The sequence below is a fragment of the Bos taurus genome, chromosome 3 (genome assembly GCF_002263795.3).
Source record: "Bos taurus isolate L1 Dominette 01449 registration number 42190680 breed Hereford chromosome 3, ARS-UCD2.0, whole genome shotgun sequence".
In the NCBI taxonomy this organism is placed as follows: domain Eukaryota; kingdom Metazoa; phylum Chordata; class Mammalia; order Artiodactyla; family Bovidae; genus Bos; species Bos taurus.
The window spans coordinates 101,371,876-101,393,092 of NC_037330.1; the positions used below are offsets into that span (position 1 = coordinate 101,371,876).

The 21,217-nt window shown below is 55.3% G+C and overlaps 1 protein-coding gene across 6 annotated transcripts in view; it reads right to left on the reverse strand.

Annotated features, from left to right (window-relative positions):
- Positions 1 to 1,720: 1,720 nt before the first annotated feature.
- The window catches only part of RNF220 (ring finger protein 220), a 279,014-nt gene continuing 259,517 nt past the window's right edge, over positions 1,721 to 21,217 (reverse strand). For 3 of the 6 annotated variants that reach the window (XM_005204860.5, XM_010803710.4, XM_024989713.2), the window contains 10 exons: positions 20,695 to 20,737; positions 17,340 to 17,461; positions 16,854 to 16,986; positions 8,696 to 8,792; positions 8,404 to 8,490; positions 8,210 to 8,265; positions 8,016 to 8,094; positions 3,671 to 3,779; positions 3,450 to 3,524; positions 1,721 to 2,697 (listed from right to left, as the gene is read on the reverse strand). In XM_005204860.5, coding sequence (XP_005204917.1) covers positions 2,626 to 2,697; positions 3,450 to 3,524; positions 3,671 to 3,779; positions 8,016 to 8,094; positions 8,210 to 8,265; positions 8,404 to 8,490; positions 8,696 to 8,792; positions 16,854 to 16,986; positions 17,340 to 17,461; positions 20,695 to 20,737 — 873 coding nt within the window. In that variant the 3' untranslated portion in view covers positions 1,721 to 2,625. 6 annotated transcript variants of the gene reach the window in all.

Consider the following 21,217-nt stretch of genomic DNA (forward strand, 5'->3'; position numbering starts at 1 on the left):
CTTACTGTGGTGATCCCTTCCCAGGTGGCGCTGGTAGTAAAGAACCCGCCTGCCAAAGCAGGAGACATGAGGCGCAGGTTTCATCCCTGGGTCGGGAAGATCCCCTAGAGGAGGGCATGGCAACCCACTTTAGTATTCTTGCCTGGAGAATCCCATGGACAGAGGAGCCTGGTGGGCTACAGTCCATAGGGTCACAAAGAGTCAGACACGACTGAAGTGACTTAGCACACTGTGGTGATCAAGGGACTTGGGGGGCAGGGATGGGCTTTGAAAGTTTGAGTCAGTGAAGGAGATGGCTGGAAGAGCTCTGGGTGGGAGCTGACCCTTGATAGTCTTGGGGCTGATGCACCTTCTGTCTCCAGAGCTCAGCTCTCCCTGCATGGCCTCAACCCTCTGGGATGGCCCCTCAACTGCTGCAGCCTGTTCCTACTCTGTGTGGCTGCATTCCTAGCCATGGCCAACAGGTGGCAGTGCTGCCTGTGCCATGAGATGGAACTCAAGGATCCCACAGCAGGGCAGGTTTCATGCCCTCACTCTGGGTTAATGTCTTCTATTAGAGAGCATTTGGCCCCCGGGGGTGAAAGTAACCAGCCATCAAGGACCTACTGAGTCCAAGGCAGGGAGAGGGGAGAGTAGAGATCCGATAGGAGCCAGCCTGATGGGAACTGGGCGTTGTCCACTTCTCTTCTAAACCCCCAACCGTCACTGGAGCTGCTCTGCTCAGGCCACATATTTTCCTAGTCTTGGGCCCCAGGATCCTTGCTTTCAGAATATTTGGTGCCATCAAGCTGGGCCTGGAGCTGTGAAGGGCCTTCACGGGACTCCAACCAGGGTGATTTGTCATCTGGGTGCACAGGTGGACAGGAACTGGCAACTGGACCTGATTCTGTCGTATTCACTACGCATCCGAGAGGAGATGGGTGTGTCTAAGATTTGGGAGGCGGGGTCTGGTGTGTGTGAGAACATGTGAAGGAAAGGCGTCTGGAGTCATGAAGATACTCTGGGGTGTTGAATTTTAGCAGAATCTTCTGTCAAAACAAGCTTTCTGTGGTGGCCAAGACCTCCTCTGCAGCTCTGAGCACCTGCCCAAGCACCCAGACAGTTGCTCACTCCCTAGTATTGGTCAGCCGTGAGTATCACCGCTTGACCAAGCTCCGTCTCAAGTGGTGGCTGCCCAGCCTGTTTCCTGATTTGAGGGTCCACCTTGGATAAAGGGGGTTCTTATTGCTCGTTTATCTGTGCAGTGGCTATAGCAGGTAGTGGTCACTAGAATGGAGAGCAGACGCCGCCACAGGGGACTAAGATGGTGACTTTGGTCCCTGGATCACTTCAAAGAACTAGAAAGACACAGAGGTTTGGGGATTATGTTTTCACTTGAGCTTACAGCCTGTTCCAGCCCTAGACCAGGGGATAGAGCTTGCATCCCCTCGGTACCCCCAAGCTCTGACCTCTCCTGTGATTAATGAGCTGACGATTCTGCATCGATAAGGAATTAACCTGGAGCCCCTACCCATCAATAGTCAGGAGTCCAGGTCCTGGCCCCACCCCCCCACTCGACAAGAGCTCCAGGGCCCCTGAGCAGACTGACCCCACACTGCTTTACAAAGCCATAGCCAAGTCCTTTTCCCCACATGGCTGCCAGGAATTAACCCCTTAACTGCCTGTGTTCCTACCACCCCATCATCTTCCCCTCCCTGTACACATACACAGAAACAGCAGCTGTTTATACTGGTTTAATCCATGTCAATGTAGTTTACAAAGGGAAAGGACAAGTACCTTTGTATAGAATATACAGACACAGCATCACACCATGGGGCCCACAGGAGGGCAGGGGAGACCACACTTTTCCCAGGAAGAGCAGCTCTAATCCCAGGAAAGGTTCTCTGTGGAAGGCTGGGGAGCCAGAAGCACACTTGTCCAGCCCAGTCTTAGCCCCTGCTTCAGCTCGGTTCCCACGCCTGTGCCTCCCCCCTCCCCCAACTCCTTACCAAGAGCCCCAGGAGCTAAGACTAAGGAGAGGATCACTTCCCTTGGGGCACATGCCCCACGTCTGGGAGAAGAAATATACACCACTGAACAGCGAGCACATGGGAGAGGGAAGGGACCGGGGAGGGGTGAGGCAGGCACCCGAGGCGGATGGGCCGAGCCCCCAGCCAGCCCTCAAGGAGGCGCTGCCTCCAGGCCTTCTTAACAAAAAGAAAATCATACAACCAGAGGGAAGGAGAAAGGGCAGAGGCCGGGGAGCTGTCCCATTTATACACAACATTGTAAACATACACAGTCTATATTACATGTGCTTCAGTCTGGTGTTTGCATGTCTGTCCGTCTGGGGGCTGGATCTCAGGAGCCTTGCTTGACAATACTCCCCCCACCCCCACCTCCCTGCCCCACCCTGGGAACAGAACCCAGAACAGGTATGGTCCCCAGTCTTGGTGGGAGCCAGCAGGCAGGGCCTGGGCCTCAGCCTCCATTCTGGCTCCAGAGTCCTCTGTGTGCGTGTGTGCGTGTTCGTGTGTGTGCATGTATGTACATGGGGAACCTGTGTGCAAGTATGTACAAGGGGGCGTCTCGTCGCAGGCGGGGCAGGCTGGGCGCTTGAGGCAAGGCCTGCTTGGGGTGGCCGGCTCACAAGTAGATTCTCCGCAGGTCTCCAGGCGCTGTGATGGTGTTGCACTGGGGGCAGAGCTTCTTGGCGCCCTGCGGGGAGAAGGGGGCGGGGGCAGGCCCTCTGGTTAAACCCCGGCCACATATTTGATCGTGTGCACCCGGGCCTGCAGCCATGTCTCCCTGCACCCGTGTGTGCCGGGACTTTGGACTGGTCCTGTCCGCGAGGGCTGGGGAGACCTGGGCAGCCTCTGTGAGCAGGCAGGCACGCTCCTGTGTTGGGGGGATGCCAGGATCAAACCGCCTGGCTAGGCCCGCAGCGGGAGCCCCGGTAATGAGAACAAGGCTGGGTCCAGCTGTGGCTGCCGCGGCCCTAACGAGATTACACGCGGCCTTTGATCAGGACACAGAGCCCACGTCCGGGCCTTTTATTGCTGTCTCCGGGCGACATTTTAATGGCTGCTCCTGAGTGAAGAACAGGGGCAGGAGCAGAAGGAGCTTAGTAATGGGAGGGGGAGGGGCTGAGGCCCTGGTCCTGCTTACCCACACCCAGCCTCCTCCTGACTGGGGATCTCACTGCTATGTGTAACACGGGGCCCTCCAGGGTGGGGGCTGGGGAAGGGAGCAGAGACCCCATGGCTGGGGAGAACTGGATAAACCTGGTGTGGGGGAGGGGAGAGGCTCATGAGCTGGGGGATGAATATCCTGGATTCAGGCTGTGGTCTGTGCTTCTGCTCCGCCTGCTCCTTGCTCTTCCAACCCCCCAGGCAGGCTCAAGCATAAGCATGGACATCTGGGCAGCAACCCCAAAAGGCTACCCACTCCCAACCCCCAGACCACTTCACCAGGGTCCGTAGCCAGCACTCCTCACAGTGCACATGCCAACACTGGATGGATGTCAGGGGCATCGAGTATGAGTCCTAGGGAGAAGATGGGCAGAGAAGGGAGGGGTCACTCTGAGGTGTCCCACCCTCTGAAGGGCCCAGCTCACGGGGCAGAGACCCTCTCCAACCCCCAGGGAGCACTGAGGCCCAAGCAGGGACACGCGAGGTTCCCTTCCTCTCACCATGCAGATGAGGCATTTGTAACGGTCCCCACGAGATAGCTGCCGTTCAAGTTCCCTGACCCGAGCTTTCAGGGCCTCAAACGTAGTCACAGCTGAATCTTCGGTGATTCTGTAAGGAGGATGGCACAGTTGCGCAGGCAGCAGGCTGGCATCTCTAATTTGAACCTCCAGCCCACACCTTCCTTGGACTCCAGAACCACATGTACCCATGTCTCTTAGACCTCCCTGCTCCCCGATCCCACTCACATCCTAGATCCACAAACTCCACATTCCAGACCTGCGCCCCTCACCCGCCTTGCTCCTGCACCTCCATCCTGGTGAATTTCTAAACCAGACACCTGGGAACCATTCTCGAAACTCCTCATTCCCAGTCACCCCTGACATCCAGCTCCTCGCATCCTTGGCATCCACTCCTTTCCACGCTGCCACCCCTAGTTGAGTGCTCATGACTGCGTTACACCAACCTGGATGGTCCCTCTGCCTCCAGTCCCCGTCTTTCTGGCACCTCCAATTCTGCAAGACCGACCACTTCTACTGACATTTCCAACATTTCAGCATCCACCTCAGAGTAAAGCTCTAGCAAACTCCTACAAGCTTACGAGGGCCTCTTTGGCCTGCCCCCACCAGCCACGCCTCAGCGCCCTGCCACGTGCTTTGCGTTCCATCCACGTCCAATGCCAGAGTTCTTCCACATGCTCCACCATCTTTCACTCCATTGGCTTCTCAAGTACTTTCTGCTTCTTCTGGGTCACCCCACCTCCTAACTCTCTAGTTCCATCTCATCATTCAGGCCTAGCTCCCACCTCCTCCCAGGAACATTTTCCAAGCCTCGGCCAGTACCATTGGTGGGGCTCCCCATTTTGTGCTCTTCCAGCCCCTGTGCTGGACTTCACTACAGCAGTACAACTGCAAATGCCTGTCTCCTCTGCCAGACTCGCTTCCCTGAGGGCAAGATGATCACTCCACCAATGCTGACTCTGGACATCGGCCCCACTCCAGGCAGGGGAGTATAAGTAAACACCTGCTGAAGAAACAGCTGGTCTAACCCCCAGGGAGACTGAGAGATGGGGATCTGAGGAGGCCCACATAATCTAGGTCCCTGGGCTGGAGGCCTAGCCTACATCAACGGCTCCTAGCTGTTTCTTCCTTGGCATGTCAGATGTCCTGGTGGTCCTCACCTGTTGTCCAATCCCTGCACAAGCCCTGCAACTTCCTGAACTCTCTGAGCTACAATACTGAACAGGGAACAGCTCAGACAATTCTAAGGAGTGATCTTTCCCACCACTCCTAAAACAAGTCAACAGAACCCAGAGGAGCTCAGAGGGGGAGGAATGTTTCCTGGAGGAGTAGAAAAAATGGTACTGGAGATGAGCTTCAGGGAATAATGACATAATACAAATAAAAGAGCTAAAATTTATTAAACACTTAATAAATGCCAGGAATTTTACTGAGAGATTAAAAATTATTATCTTATTTACACCTCACAAAAACTCCATGGGGAGATCCTAATGCTCCCATTTTATATATGAAGGAACACTGGGAAAGACTAAAGCAAAAGGAGAAAGGGGAGGCAGAGACTTTTAGATAGCATCACTGACTCAATGGCCATGGTCTGGAAGACAGTACAGGACAGAGGAGTCCGGCACGCTAGAGTCCATGGGATGCAGAGTCGGACACAACTCAACAAAAACAAAAGCACAGAAACATAGTAGACTACCCAAGGTTCACGCAGAGTGGGGGAGATGGGATTCAAACCCCGGCAGACTGATTCTGGAATCAACCAGTAACAGTGTGAATAGCTGTTACTCTACACTGGCTACAACCAGGAGATAGGCCTCCAGGCTGAGAAAACAGTGGGAACCAAGGGCAAGGGCCCCTGGCCCCATCTGCCTGGAAGGCTCACTTGTGGACAAGCAGAAGGTTGCTACACGGAACCCAGTGTCCAAGACAACCCCAGATGCCACAATCAGAAAGGGAAGTTTATCTTACACTCGATTTGCAGGAAGAAGTTGAGGATATTGGAGGAGGGCTGTAAAGGGTAAGAGCTAAGGTTTAGAAGGTGTATTCAGTCAGCTGAGGTAGAATCACAAGGGCGGTGTGTGTGCTAGGGCCATCTCCTAGGGGGTGGTCTGTCTTGCCAGCCTTGGGGGGCAGTGGGGCCAGAAAGCCTGAAAGCTTCCAGGCAGTCTGTCCCTGCTGGGCATAGGTGTAACGGGGGGCATGTGGAGGATGGTGGGAAACACTTAATGGGCAGCGGCAAACTCTGATCTCTGACCGTTCTCTCTTAAAGGGGCACCAGCAGGTCTCCCTGATGGCTGTATCCCTGTATCAGAGATGCTCCAGATCCATCACTCCAGCAGTCCATGGCTCTCTCTGCCTTGCCTCTCTCCAAGCAACCTGAGGAAGGCTCTGACTACAACTCCTTCTGGCACTGGTGGGTTTCCTGGGAGCATCCCTTCAGCTTTCCAGCTCTGCAAAGCCTTTACCACACTCTCCTTCTTCACACGCACTTGCACAGCTGAGTCCTCCCCCTGGCATTTTGCCCAATGCTGTATGTGCCACCCCCATCTGGATTGCTGGTATGTTCCTGGCAAGGAGACAAGGATGGGTAGCTGTGCTTCCTTCCTCTCCAAGAACCAGGCTGATCCTGTGTGGTTACTTCAATGATTGGGAAACCAAGGCCTGGAACTGGGGGCAGCCTACCCCAGAGTAGAAAACTAACTCGAAAACCCTAAACCAGAGAATGAGCTGGAGCTGGGAAGGCAAAAGCCATGAGTCCAGAAGAGCCATTTCCCACTCCCATCTCCAAGGCCACTCCATCCCCATGGTGGATCTGCTCAGCACATAACTGGCCTTTACTCTTTGCTCTAGTGAAACACCCAATCCTCCAGGCCCCCGATCCAGGGAGGTTGTGAGCTATTCCAGAGCCCCTTGAAGGCATGGGGTGGAGAATTTCTTTGGAAGAAGCCATGCAGCCTGTGTTTCTCCTTCCCCTGGATGTGAAAAAGATCCAGGACGGAAACCCATAACATATCTGGGAAAGAGAGACGTCATGGGGACTGAAGGGCCAGACCCATCAGAGATCTCTGCACATGACTAAGCCCGCCTCCAGCTCATCCCCGAGGGCTCCGCCCACTGGTGCTCGTGCTCACACAGGTGGGACAGAAAGCCCAGCTCCCCCAGCCCTCAGTGGGGTAGGACCACTGGATGGCCACTGGCTCTGGCCCCCACCTCCCCCTCCGGCGCCATCCCTGATTAATGATCTTGTCTTTCTGATTTATGAGCAGCCCCTCCAGATGAGGGTGGGCGCCCCTTACAGCCCCGCCCGCCCCGCTCAGCTGGAGTAGGAGAGAATTATTAAATAAACATCCATACGTCATTCCTCTCCCCCCAAGCTGGTTGCACCGAACCCGTGCGGCCCGCTCCGGCGCTGACACGGAGCAGCTGCGGTGATTCATGGGCAGCCGGGCCCTGCGCCGCGGCCCATACATCATGCCAGCAGCACTCGCGGCCCTGGCCGAGATAAACTGATCAACCACAACGGGCTGGAATGAATTTATGACAACACAAAATGGAGGGAAACAAATGGGAGGTGACCCTGGGCCGCCGACCCGGCCCTGCACTGGCCTGCAATCCACTCTCCCGGCAGAAGGCAAGATGGAACACTGGCTCTGGAATGAAGAGGCTGCCTTTTAACCCCGGGCAACCTAGCCTTCAGAGGAGGGAGGGGCAGGTGTGAGGAGTTAGGCAATGGCCAACAGCAGCGCAGCTCCAGGCAGCCAGAACTGGACAATGCCACCTCCTGGGGCCAGGACTGGGCTGCCTGGGCTTCTGGAAAGGCAGTAAGGTGTGCTGCTGCTTTCAAATCCTGGTGGCTCCTGGGGATCCAGGCCAGGCGTGGCCCCACCTTGGGGGAAGTGCTAACGGATCTTCTTTTCCCCTGCCAGAGAATGTGGGCCAAAAACTCCTACCAGAAGTGATGAGACCCAATACTCCTGCCTAAAACCCACACTGCAAGCGCCACCCGGGACAAGAAAAATGAAACCAATTTAGCTCCCGATTAAGAAACAGAAACTGGAGATGAATCAAGTGTGCCGGCTGGGCTGGGCGGCCATACATCACATTCCCCGGGCGGAGGCCCCTGCAGCAGGCAGGCCGCCTGCTCCTCCCTCCACCAAGGCTCCCGGGGCAGGGGCCTAGTGATCAATTCAGAGAGTCATGCTCAGCACCAGCTGGGCCCCACTGCCAGCTGTGTGCCAGGGCAGCAGGCCTTCCTGTTAGCGAAGGGCCCCCTCCCTCCCACTGAGCTGCGGTCCCCGGGGTTGGTCTCCCTTGGGCCACTCACTTCTCAATGTCGCTGTTCTTGCAGGTCTTCTGCATGGCCTCCTGTTTGCTGCTCTCGCCGTTGCTGGTAGATGGCATCTCTGCAGGGACAGAGAGGGGACTCACACTCTGGCCAGATGGGCAGCACAGGTGAAGGATTGGGCTTGAATCAGTCACCACCCACCTCGGCCCCTGCTAACCTGGGTCAGGACTTACCATCACTGGCCCATTTAGAGAACTCAGGTGTGATGCGTGTGCTAGGAGGGCCACCACTAGAGAAAGGAAAGAGGAAGGACAAAGTGAGCCCCGAAGGCAGGCAGGACAGCCCGGAGGGCGGGCACCGGATGGACCCCGGCCCCAGGGCCTCCCTTCCCTTTCTCCCACCCGCCCAACCCTGTGCCCACACTTGCTTTAGGACTGCACCCCGCAGTGCCTCTCTCTCCTTGGCTTCGCCAGGCTCCTCGCCTGTGCAGGGGATGACATCGGCCTCCGTGTATCTGGCAAGGTGGTCAAGGATAATGGATCCTAGTTTGTGGTGGGCCGTGAGGGTTGAATCCCCAGGAGGGCTGCCCCTGGCCCAAGCTGAGACACTGACCCTGGGGGTTTTGGGGTGGATGAGTGACTGGAGGTGCTTGTGGCTTTCCTTATTCCCTTTGGCCTGTCCCACCAGTCCCGCCTTGTCCCGCAGTGCCCCAAGGATACTGTGGCTTCCCATATTCCAGAGTGTCATCCCCATCCACATCCAAGTCAGCGTCACTGTCCGGATTCTCCTTGCCGCTGCACATGACGAAGCCAGAGCCTGTGGGAGGCAGGGTGTGAGGAGGGCCAGGGGCCAGCAAGACAAGGCCAAGGATCCCCCTTCTGTTCCCTAAGGTAGGGGTCAGGTTTGGGGCTAGGTAAGGCCTGGCAGAAACTTGGGCTTGGGGAATAGAGAGCACTTGGGTGCTCTTGATTCTGACATTACAGTTCTTTTTCACTCTGCATACCTTAGCCTTTCCTGCACTGCCTGCTGCTCCAAGTGGTCTCTGCTCATAAACCAGCCCATTCATACATTATGTCAAGTCCTCAGGAGACACCTAGTCTAGGCCTGCTGTCCACCTGCCTTCCACATCTAGGAAGAGTAGGAAGAGGACAGACAGGTCTACAAGGCCACCCCAACCCAGGACCTGGGCATCCCGTGCCCCATGGTCCAGCCTGGCAAGTCTACCCGGGGGAGAGTAGGCTGGCAAAGGCCTGTCAGAGCCATACAGCGGAACCCTCAGCCAATGTCCTGATTTTGGCCGGCAGGTCCTTGCCAGCAAAAACACCAGGCAGCTGTTCAAATATTTGGTGTCTGAAGCGCCTGACATTAATTATTCATCCCCACCTCACTCAGCCCAGATTCCGGGACAAGTGCAGTTATAAAGGGATTAAGAAGGGACAGCCGAGGGAGGACAGGCATGCACACCTGCTTCTCAGAGCAGTCCCCGGAGGCAACCCGGCTGGGCGGAGGCAGGGCCGAGGGCGGGGCAGGCAGTGACCCCACCTAGGTGTATCTGGCAGAGCAACAGGCAGACTCTCGGCCAGTAGTGGGAGGGGTGGTGGTGATGCAAGGGGCTGAGCTGCTCAATCTGCCCCAGGCCCACTCACCTGCCTTGTGACTCCCAGAACCACCCTTCCTGATAGCCCGGGGCCAGGGACCACAAAGCAACTTCTCCCTCCCTGCCCCTGCCTTCTCCCAGTGGTTCTGGTCTCGGACCACATCGCACGAGCCAGTGCAGGAGCCCTGCTGGGGACACAAAGGACTGAAAGCGACGGGATCTGGGGTGAGTGGCATCGATGCAAAGCAGCTCAGAGTTCTGCTCAATGATCTCGGAAATTTCTTGTCCATTCTTCCACTTTCAGGGTCTTACACATTCACGAAGGCAACAGGCTTGTAGTGGGTTGCCAAGCCTCTCATCTATTGCTTCGTCCTGTCGCCATAGAGTCCTGACCCTTCTTTTCCCTGCTCCAACACTGCCTGCGGCTCCTCACTGTGCCCGCAACCAATTCCTACTCTTAAGCCAGACTTGCTACACTCTGGATGCTCCCACTTCTTCACCTTCTCTCATTTCGCTCCCTAAGTCCCACATACACGGACAGACTTACTCCACCTCCAATGTCACCCTGTCTGTCTGGCTCATGCTGTCTCTCCATCTGGAATGTTCTCCATCATTCAAGCCCGATTCAAAAGCACTTTCTCCTGATCCTTCTCTATCCTACGCCTCTGGTTTCTGGTCTCACAACGCGCCCACCCGTCCCAGAAGCAAGCAGCACCAGGGAAACAGAGAGCTAACAGGTGCTGCCCAGGCCCACCCCTGCCCGCCGTCCTCATCTGCCCTCCACATGAGGCACAAACAAACTCAAGGCAGCAGGCGGGTCAGCAGCGGGGCCATTAAGCTGAGAAAACACCAAGTTACAGCTCTGTCTCCTATTCACAGCCAAGTGTCCTGACAAGCAATTCCCACCTTGTGGGTGAGTGGCACCTCTATAAACCCTCTGACAGTTTGGGAGACAAACTCCGCCATCAATCAGAATGTAGCCATCAGGTTCACTTAGAGCCTGCGCCCCTCGAGCCCTGCCAACCCCCCTCCCCCAAGTGCACGCAGCTCAGCAGTCAGCCTCACATCTTCCGGCTTGGCCAGACCCTGCCCAGCCCTGCCTTGTGGGTGAGTGAGAAGCAAAGCCGAGAATCCTAGCACCACTCCTCAGCCCAGTATGGCTCCCATGGCAAACCTGAGAAAACGAGGCACTCCCAAAGTGCCAGGAAAAGTCCAGGCTTCTCCACACGTAAAGCAGCCCAGTGGCCGGAAGTCTTTATCTCTGCAGTCTCATTGCCTGCCAGGCCTGGACCAGGTCTCTGTAGTCTGGTGGAACACAGCTATTTTGGTTCCCAGGGCCTGTGTGTTTTCTCACGCCCCTAGGCCTTTGTACTTCCTGTTCTCTCTGCCTAGAAAGGTCTCCCTCTTGGTCTACAGAACACATTCCCGCTCATTCTGCAAGTCTGACTCTTCTCAATCATGCCTTTTATTCCTGGTACCTGCACATAGTAGTTGCTCTTTAAATACTTCCTGAATGAACTTGCTTCACCATTCTCTCAAACTTCATTGAACTCATCCTCCGCTTGGCTTGACACTGAGGACGTTGTTTCCTGATCTGATTCCTACGCTCAAGGTGCTGAGTACAGATGAGACTTCCCTAGATATTTCTACAAAGGGGCCCCTTCCGTGGTGCCCACCCAGGCTCCTGTACACTCCAAAGTCACATGTAGGACCACGTATTGTCACTGCTGCTCACCAGATTAAACCCTAAGTCTGTGATCTAAGCATCACCCAGCACAGAGCTGGCCAAGCCCACCACAGCTGCCACATAACACCCCCGAGCAGTGATGGCTAAATGCCAATGGTGCTGCTGTTAGGTGCTGGGAGCCCTGTGCCAGAGGCAGGTCCAGGCCTGATCAGCTGGTGGCCTGCAGAAACCTCTCTGGCCACAACCTCACCTCTCAGACCCCATCTCTCAAGTGGGCAACAATCTCCTTCTTCTCCAACCACACTGACAGGATGGAGAGCACGACACATCTTGTTTGCCAAGGAAAAGGCCTGCCTTTGGCCAGAGCAGCTGACTCTGACCCTGACCACCCCCTCCAGCAGACAGATGCTGGGAGCCTCTCCCTACCCCTCAGGTGTTCAGAACAGGCTGCCACTGCCAATTTCACTCCTGTGCTGCCCCAGCCAACTCCAACCTCCTTCCCAGCACATTAAACTTTATTTTCTTAATGAAATGTCACTTGCTGACTTCTGGCAGAATCATAATAAAAAGAAACGGCCATAAAGCCATTTTATGCAGACAGGGCCCCCGCCAACCGGCCCCCCTCCCACACATACTTTGAGAAGGCTCCACAGTCATTTTATGTTCTCAGCTGCTGGAATATCCCAAGCCAGTACTCAGAAGCAAGATGGCACAGAGAACGCCTTCCCAAGCCTCTGGCTCCTGCTCTGTGAAGCTCCAGAGTAACAGGCAAGCTGCCACGCCTGCTGTTACTATCCAGAGCAGGGACTGCCTTCAGACCCCGCAAGATGACCCAGAACACTCTTCAGTCACCGGGGAGTCCCCTTGTTGTGGCTCAGACCCATGAAGGGCTGGGTGCTGTCCACAGGCAGACTAACCCTGATGATCAGTGATGCTCAGCAGTGGGGGCCTGGTCTAGGGAGGGCAGGCAGTTCAAAAAACACCTCTTCCCTCCAAGTGGATACTTAGCAATAGAGAGGGAGAGGGTTAAGTTCATAAATGATAAGCAAAGCCTAAATTTTATAAAAATGACCCATCTCTCATAAACTCATTTCTTCTTGGGTCATCGCAAAGAGAGAAGGAAAAAAAAATCAGCGTTAATTTGATCAATTGATCAGATGATCGATTGTGAAACTGGAGATGCCCACTGACTAGGGGCAGTAACATCCTGGAACTTGAAACCACAAAAAAGGAGCCATCGATTTCCTCACCTGCTGTTCCCAACAAAACCAAAGCCCAGGGAGAAAGGCGTCCTGGGGCCTCCAGAGGCCCGTGCTCTCCAGAGGAGGGGAGAAGCGGGGGTGCGCAGCAGCAGCTTCCGGAGAGTTTTACACTGGAATTAGTTACAGATGCAGTTACGGTGTCTTGTGTAAACGCCATCGATTGGGGAGCTGACAGTCTGGGGAGCTGCGATGCGGGACAATCAATCGGCCTGCAGTGTCACCTGCCACCTCGCTGAACAGTTGACAATGCAATTATCCAGTGTGGAGGCAGGGAGTTGGCGTGTGTCAAACGCACTTAGCCACTTTCCGGGCCTCCTCGATAACGCGTTTCACTGCCTCACGTCAGGAGAGGCGCAGAGAGACAGACGCCGTTTAAAACCATTGATACTTGCTCCTTCTGCCTGTACTCCCTCTATCCCGGCTTAACAATTGTGTTTCCAAAAGGCGATTAAATCCCCGTCAGTTGCCACAGGGGACAGAAGGTGCCCTGCTCCTTGCTCCTCCCACCAAACAAGCTCTAACTCAGGGTGGTAAGGAGGTAGAAAGCGGCAGCCTGGACACACTCCATTCTAAGACTGCCTCTGGCAGTTGGCTGTTCCAGCACCTGTCACTGACTGTACCAGGCAGCAGGGCTCCCTGGGGGACATTTTGAGAATCTGGGGCTCCCATCTTTAGGAAATCAACATGCAGAAGGAGGCAGCAGCTAAGGCCAGGCCAATTTCTCCCGGCCCTGGACTCACAGTATCTCTCAACCCCTTGACCCACAATCTGGCATTGAAGTTTTACCAAGCAACAGCCAGTTAACAGATCTGCACCACAGCTGCCCCACCTTTCCTCTCCATGGCATCTCATTCCAGGCCACATGGAGCCAGTCTAAATCCAAGGCAAGTACTCAAGTAAGATGCAACCCCTAGGCGAAGATCGGGGCAGGATAGAGGCCTGGACGTCGGGTTCTCTTAGTAGCGTCCCTGTCTCTACCCTTCTACCTGTTTGATTCAAAGGGGCTCAATGCTGGATTCCAGGGACACATTTCCTTCCAGGGCTCAAAGATTGAGCTGCAGCACCTTCCACTTCCTGTCGCCTCCTGGGAAATGTCTCCACCTTGTTACCCAAATGCCCACTGCATCACTGTCACGTCACCTGAAGCCAACCGTTCCATGTCCTCTCTCCAGCCTGTGCATCCCAGAGATAATGAGCTCCAGGCTCCCCTAATCCAGCTAAGTGAACATTCACTGGCAAACAAGACAGGGGAAGGATCAAGGCTCCTATCACAAGTCTCTTGTCCGAGACCAGGAGTTGGAGATAGGCAATGAGGAAAACCGGGCTCCTTCCGTCACACACCTCCTTTGTCCCCAGGGGCTGTATAATTGGTTCCCACTGTGGCCCAACCTAGAGGCCCCTTGCTCTGCCCAGGGCTGGCATGGGGTGTCTGAAGAGCGTCTTTTCTCCGCCTAATGCTGAACTCTTTTAGGGAGATGTTGGTGAAGCACTATGGTCTATGCGCCGCCCTTTATGCAATTATAACTGAGTGGGGAGAAACAGCACCAGCAGGCTAGCAAACCCAAGGTTCAGAGAGGACAACCCGCAGCTCACGCACACAGCCCAGGGTGTCCCCTAGAACTGAGAAGACCACCATGCTTCCTAAACAAACGTTTCTTTCAAACCACTCTCTTGAAACCTTTCAGTATCTCTTCTTTTAGGCTCTTGAAAATCCACGTCTACCTGGACCTATTCCAGTCCTTACCTGTTCTGTCTGATCCTTCATTCGGTCCTATAATACCAACTCCAAGCCCTCCCAGGCCTGACCTCTCAGGGTCTCAGTAATCAAAGGTCCCATCTCCAAGGCCTATTCTCCTCAGTCAAGTGTCCCACCAAAAATCCCTGCTTGTTCATTGGCTCCACGGCACATTACATTCAAAGGAACTCATCTGCTCCACCAGACCAGCCCCCATTGGGCCTGGTGGGAAGACATGCTGAGGATGACTAAGGGGCCCTGGTCTGGGAGGAGGAACAGGTGATGATCAGATACAGGAACTTATGTGCAATTCTTCACTTCTTTCATATCTAACAAGGACAGCAATCTCTGTTCTGTCAGCACGCACAGTGCGGCTTAAATGGGCCTCGCTGCTCGCCTGCTCATCTTGCCTCTGCTCCCTCTCTCTGAAGTTGGCCGGGCAGCTTCTTCAACCGGCGTTATCACTCCCTCTAACCGGTCTTGGCAGGCAATCTAATTCCTCCTGAAAAGGTCACCGCCATTTTAACTGCCTTTCAATCACATTAAGCACGCGCTGCCCGGCTTGCGGCCCAGCCCGCCCGGCGGGCGATCAATGCGCTGCACTGACACCAGGCCGCCTGGCGGGGCCACACCCAACCCCCCAAGAGTTGGGGCCTCTCGGTCCTGGCCAAGACGGGTAGACTGACAGATGGCCAGCTTCTGCAGACAAGGTTTCAGGGGCAGAGGCGGTCAGGATCAGCCAGGGCCTCCTTTGATAGCACCCCCTACCGAGGAGCCTCAGCCTCCTCCGCTCCACTGCGCCCTGCTCTCTGCCTCGTGGCCCCTGCTGATCTCGCTGTAAAACAGCCTTTCAAGTCTGTCTGTCTTTTGACTGCACTAAGCTGTTTAAGAGGCGGCAGCAGCTTCTATCAGGAAAGCCGGAGCAATTCTCTGCAGATAAAGGCACCTCCGGCCCCTGTTCCCTCTTCAAGTCTCACTCTCATTCTCGCTCTCCAAATCGCTCAAAGAAAAACCCCGCTTTGAACTCCTCTCAGGAATTCTTGAAAGGAACAACCTCACCGTGTAAACACTCAGGGAAAACTGACACCCGCCCAGGGCTGAAGAGCCCCTCACACCCACTCTGCAAGTAGGTCCCAGGGCCTGGGAAATCCATGGTCGTATGCGCAGGCCCCATGCGGCTTCATCTTCCTAAGCCTTGTCTGGAGCCCAGAAGCCATCAGGTCCAGTTCTGGGCCAAGTAACCTGACCAAGAAGTTGCCACAGCAATGGAAGACATGAAAACCTGCAGCCACCAACAGAGCGAACCCAGAGCGGGATCCCAGAACTGGCCAGGGACACCTGTGAGTACAGTCACAGGATCCCTGGCTTTGGGGCTCTTTGGGCCTAGACACTCTAGGACAGGACCAGAGGGAAATAGCAAATGGACATTCTCTAGCTCAGTCCTCAGTTTGGTCTGATTAACCTTTCTCATTTACATTTTGCCAATGTGAGAGAAGACCCGAGGCATAATGCCACACCTGGGCTTATGGCCTCTTCATGTAGCCAGTCTGCCCTGGACGGCACTGTAGGGACCACTTCTCATCACCAGCCCTAGAAGCGTAGCCCCAGTGAGGCAGAGACCCTCCTCTCAGCCGCGATATTCCCAAGGGACCAGACACAGCACTACTCCCAAGGGTGTTGCCCAGAGAACTGGAGGCAGATGGGAAGCAGATTGGCTCACTTAATGACCACAAGCTGCAGTGCCAGCTGTGCTTGTGCACAGGAAGAGCGATGAGCTAGAGGCTGGGAGGCAAGACAGCTCCCCCTTCATCCTGCCCAAGGCAGGAAGCATCAACAAGAGGACACGGATCTTGGGTTCCTACCAGTCTATTTAACCTGGTGGAGGTGGGGGACTTCCATTGGGCCAAACCATGTGTCTCCAAGGATCCAGGTGGGCAGTGGAGCTGGGGAGGTCCCTGCAGAGCCCTCTGCAGCGAGCCCAAGGGAAGCAGGAGCAGCTGGGCATAGGCCCCTCTTGCTTCAGGGCAGAGGGCGCCCAGGGAGAAGGGATGGGATCACAGCTAAAATTAGATTCACCAATGAAGCTCATGGGAGGTCAAATTTTGCCATAACTCACTCTCTCCTCTGTAACTGATTTCCCTGACGTGGGGCCGAGGAGGAGGAGGAAGAAAATCCAATGTGTTTGCCTGGAAGCCCTCGGGGCCCCCAGTGCTGGAGGTGTACAGCAGGTTGCTGGATTCTCATTTATCAGCCTTAAGAGGGATGGAGTGATAAATGCATAACCGTCCCTTTAATATTTTATGCAGGTGCTAACGCGGCTTGGCTGTCACCTTCAATGCATCACCCGAGGCGGAGAGCCCCCCTCGTCACTCCTAGCTTGCAGCCTCACAATTCCATTTCCCCACCCAAATACATCCATTTTAATATGCACATCACAGGCAGGCAGCACGGTCACAAAGAAGCCCTGCCAGCAGCAGTTCCCACGTGGCCGAATGGATGACCAGCCACCAGCCCTGGCCTCTTGGCTCCCACAGATGGCTACCCAGCAGAGGCCTGGCCGCCACAGTGCCACTGCCTAGGTGTTGGCTGCTTGTACCTCGGAAACCACCTTCCAGGAGAGTGGTGGCCCGTATCCGCTTCTGCCCGCACCACTCATACTCCTCAAAGCGGTTGCTGTTCTCATGCTCGATGTCCGCGGCATCGTCCTCAGCCATGCAGGAGCCTTCCCTCTGTGAAGAGCAGAGCAGGATCATGCGGGTCCCAGGCCGTCCCTACCTGCTCCCCAGGGCCTGCGAGGAAGGCACAGCCCAGGCCCCCAGCTGCAGTGTGCCCCACAGGCCCCCGGCTCTAGGGCTCCTTGGAAGTAAACCAATTGAGAGATCAAAGACCTGGGCTTTTTCCCAATAATTTTCCACTGGAGCCCCAGGGGAGGAGTGGGAGAGTGAAAGCAAAGGAAGAGGGCAAAGAACAGAGAAGCAGCAGCTGCTGAGACCACGTGGAGACCCCAACAGCCCAGAGATTGGAGGCAGTCAGCGGCTAGTGTCAGGGGAAGGGGGGGGGTAGGTGGTGATGGCCCCTCTACCTTAGAAAGGCAATGCTCCACATGCCTACTCATCTCCTGCTCCGATCCTGCCAGGGGGCGGCTGCACAGGGGACATACCTGCCCTTCATCTTGCTTCCTCCGTTTCATTTTCCCAATCCGAGCTGCATGGAGAAACCAAAAACAAAGCACAGAACAGGCAGACGGTCACTGGAGCTCCCAAGGTCCCAGCGGGACTGATATCCTGACCTCCTCCCAGACATTAGCCCTCTGGCTCACGCCCAATCGCGCCCTCGTTACGCGGCACCTTCAGCTCCTCTGGGGTCTGGGCCCTGCCACAAGTGCCTGGGGAGGAGACTGGTGCTAGGCCAGCCGAGTGTCCACTCTTTGGCCACAGATGGCTCAAGCTCAACCCACAGCTGCCTACCTGCGGTGCTCAACTGAGTCCAGTGAGCAAAGATGCTCCCCTTGGCACTTACTAGGTATCTCCCCAGAAGGCCAAGAACGCAGGCTTTTTTAGAGTCAAGACACACAACTTTAGAGATCACCTCTTGGCTAGAATCCAGGTCTCTCCAGGGGCCTGATTTGGCCAGCTGTTCACTTATCAGTTAAAACCATTTTGTTCCTGGGCCAGCAGGCCCGAGGTACAGCCCTCAGTCTCCTATATAGAATCACCCCAGGGAGGATTTTTCTCAGGTCCGCTGGTCCCATTTTACAGAAGAGGAGATCGAGGCCCAGTCATAAAGGTACAGAGGGTCTAGTCAGAGAGTCCAGAATATCCTGAGAGGGTAGCCCTTACCGTGCCTACCTGAACCTGTTCCATCATTTCTAATCAGTGAAGAGGGGCTGGCAGGCCCCCGAGGCAGAGGGCTGCCTGCCATGCTGTCCCACAGGGGGCTCAATTCCAAAGTGCACACTGCAAGCCCACAGCACTGCTAATTAATGCTGAGAGATGCAATCATTTCTAATTAGCTCACTAATCCCTCTCTGCAGCCCTCCTGTCACTGAAGCAGGAAGGGGTCAAAACAAGGGACTCTGTTCCCTCTATCTCCTCCCTTGATGCAGAGCTAGCCCCTTGGAGACCAGACTGATTAGGGCGGGGGTGGAGCCAGCCAAGGAAGGAAGGGTTCCCCACTGCAAGACCAGAAAGAACTTTCTCGTGGATACTGATCCTAGTGGAAGGCTCATCAATGCAGGCTAGGGAGTGAGACACTGGTGAACAGTGATGCAGGTGACAGTTGATAAGTTACAATTTAGAGCTTCAGCTGTGTGTAAGATTTAACTGCCTTACACAAGGAAGCTCATTTTATTCTATATCTGGAAACCAGGTTGTATTAAGCATTTTTCCAGATAAAGATACTTAAAGCTCAATCAGGCAGTCACCCAGGTAGCTAAAAAGTGGCAAAGGCAGGAGAGGAAACCATGCCTTACTCCATAGCTTCAAAGGCTCTCTTGTCCCAAGAGTGCCCCCAGCTGATCAGTATCAACAAAGACGGATCCTGTGAATGTGCTAGGGGAGCACTTGGAACCCCAGCTCCTGCCTGTTGAGGGCCTGAAGCAGGGAGTTACTCCAGAATAGAGCAGCCCTAGAAAGAGCCAAATCAACAGGAAAGCCACCATCTCACAAGGACTGAGCATGGAGTTTGGGAAGCCTTGGCCTGCAGCCTGGCCCATCTCCTCTGTTTCCGCTGCTCTCACTACAGGTGTGACCATGTTTTGGTGCCCACTTGATTTTGTGGACAAAGATCTAGACTCTTGCACCTTGACTGCCCTAACCCTTGGCATCTCAGGCTCAATCCACCTTGACACTCTAGAGCCAGGGCTGGGGTGGAGAAGGGATGCCAGGTATCAGAAAGGCATTGAGCAAGTGACCCTGAGAGTTCGAGAAGGCTGTATGGAGCCATGCTCCGGTACAAAGGTGCATCCCCTAACCTGCCTAGAGCCGGAGGGAATGCCTCTCTGGTAAGAAGGAGACGATGAGAGACACTGATAAATTGAATAAAGAGGTGAATCTCACAGGACTGTCAAGGAAACTAGGACACTGGATGCGTTGCTCGCCCAAGCCACCCATGCCAGAAAACTCCTTGTGGTCCCAGGAAAGCACCCTGATGGACTGGGCATCACCTGGAAATTCTCAAATAAGCAAGGCAGGTTTGCTTATTTTCTTGCCATCCATCTTCTAAGTCCTGAACTAAGCTTACTAAAGCATGATAGGGAAAAGTGTGTTCCCTACCTGGAAGCTTCCACTATCAGGAAAAGTCAAAGTATTGCCAAGGAGGCAGCATGGCATGGTCCAAGCAGCACAGGCTTTGGAGGTAGGTGTGTGTTTATCGCTCAGTCTGTCCGACTCTTTGCAACCCCATGCACTATAATATAATCCATCAGGTTCCTCTGTCCATGGAATTCTCCAGGCAAGAATACTAGAGTGGGTTAACCGGTTCAAACCATGGCTCGGCTATATCCCAGCTGTGTGGTTTTCAAAAAACCACTTCACCTGTCCCAGCCTCAGTTTCCTCATCTACAAAACGAGTGTTAACACTCCCTCTCAGTTATGATAAAGACGCTTAACATGGGGCCGGCCTATGATAAATGCTCTCCTTTTCCCAATCTGGGGCTCAGCCTGGCAGCAGAAACCAAGTGGCAGGAACTGGGGATCTTGAACATCGATGGCCTTACCAGCTGGTCCAGAGACCCCCAAGCCCCTTACTGCCAACCCCCAGATATACCACACCCTAGTCAGCACAAAAAACTAGATCATCCAGTTTGTTCAGCAAACAGGAATGCTCCAGAGGTTTGAATCCAAAAAGGGGGGGGGGGGGCGGCTGCCAGGTAGTGCATACGCAGCGTGCTTTCAGACAAGGCCTCTAAGAGCTGTTGAGCCCACGCTGATCACCTTTGTGAAATGTGGGCTGACTGATAACTCAAAGAGCCCTGGGATGAGTTAGTTCCTGTTGCCGTGGGAACTCCAGATCTCACTGCATTGTCAAGTCTCAGCAGAGAGGCTGTATTCACACGACTGGGCACTGATTAAAAACTGGAAGAAAAACATTCTCAGCGCCCTGCCGGCTTGTACAGTGAGGTCCCAGCAGTTTGCAAATTCAAAGCGGAGCTCCCAAGTGGAATTGTGTGGCTTGTTCCTCATTCTCTGCCACTTATTGCCCCCCAGGGTTCTTCAAGGCCTAGAGAGGCTCACGCAAGAGCTGGCAACAATCACCTCCATTAAACAGATGGGGAAACTGAGGGCGGCAGCCTCAGTCGGCACATACTGAGGCGCTGTGATTGCGAGGAAACCAACGGGCCCTAACGTTGAAGAAACCCAGGCGAGCCAGGAGCTGCAGGCAGTGAGGGAGGGAGGAGGCCGGGGGTGGGGCGAAGGGAGGGGCTGTGCAAGACTCACCATTCAGTCGGGTCTGCCGGTTGGCTCGCACTCGCAAGAAGGTCTGGGAGAAAATCCCGGGCAGATGCAAAAAAGAGAAGACAGCGTCAGCGCGGCCGGGAATCCCAGCCCCCGCCCCAGCTCCGGACCCTGGTCCAGGCCTGCCCCGCCCCAAACAGCCCGTAAACAAACCTACTTCCTCCCTCCCGCCGGCCCCCCTGCTCCGCCGGCCGCTCCGGGCCCTCGGCATAGCCGCCGGGGGCTGCTCTAGCGGGCCCCGGAGGCCGCCGCGCGGTGCCGCCCCAGCCCCGGCCTCCGGCGCTCCGGGCCCCGCGGCCGCCCGGCCGGCGAGGGCGGCGATGCGGGCGGATTCCCCCCGGCTGCCCGGCGGCGGCGGCACCTCAGCTCCCAGCGGCGGCGGCGGCCATGTTGGCCTTGATCATGTGACCCGCCGCCGTCGCGCGCCGGGGGTGAAAGTTCAAGAAGTGGCGGGTGGAGGGGTGGGTCTGCCGGACCAGGACCAAGAAACAGCTGCTCGCACTCG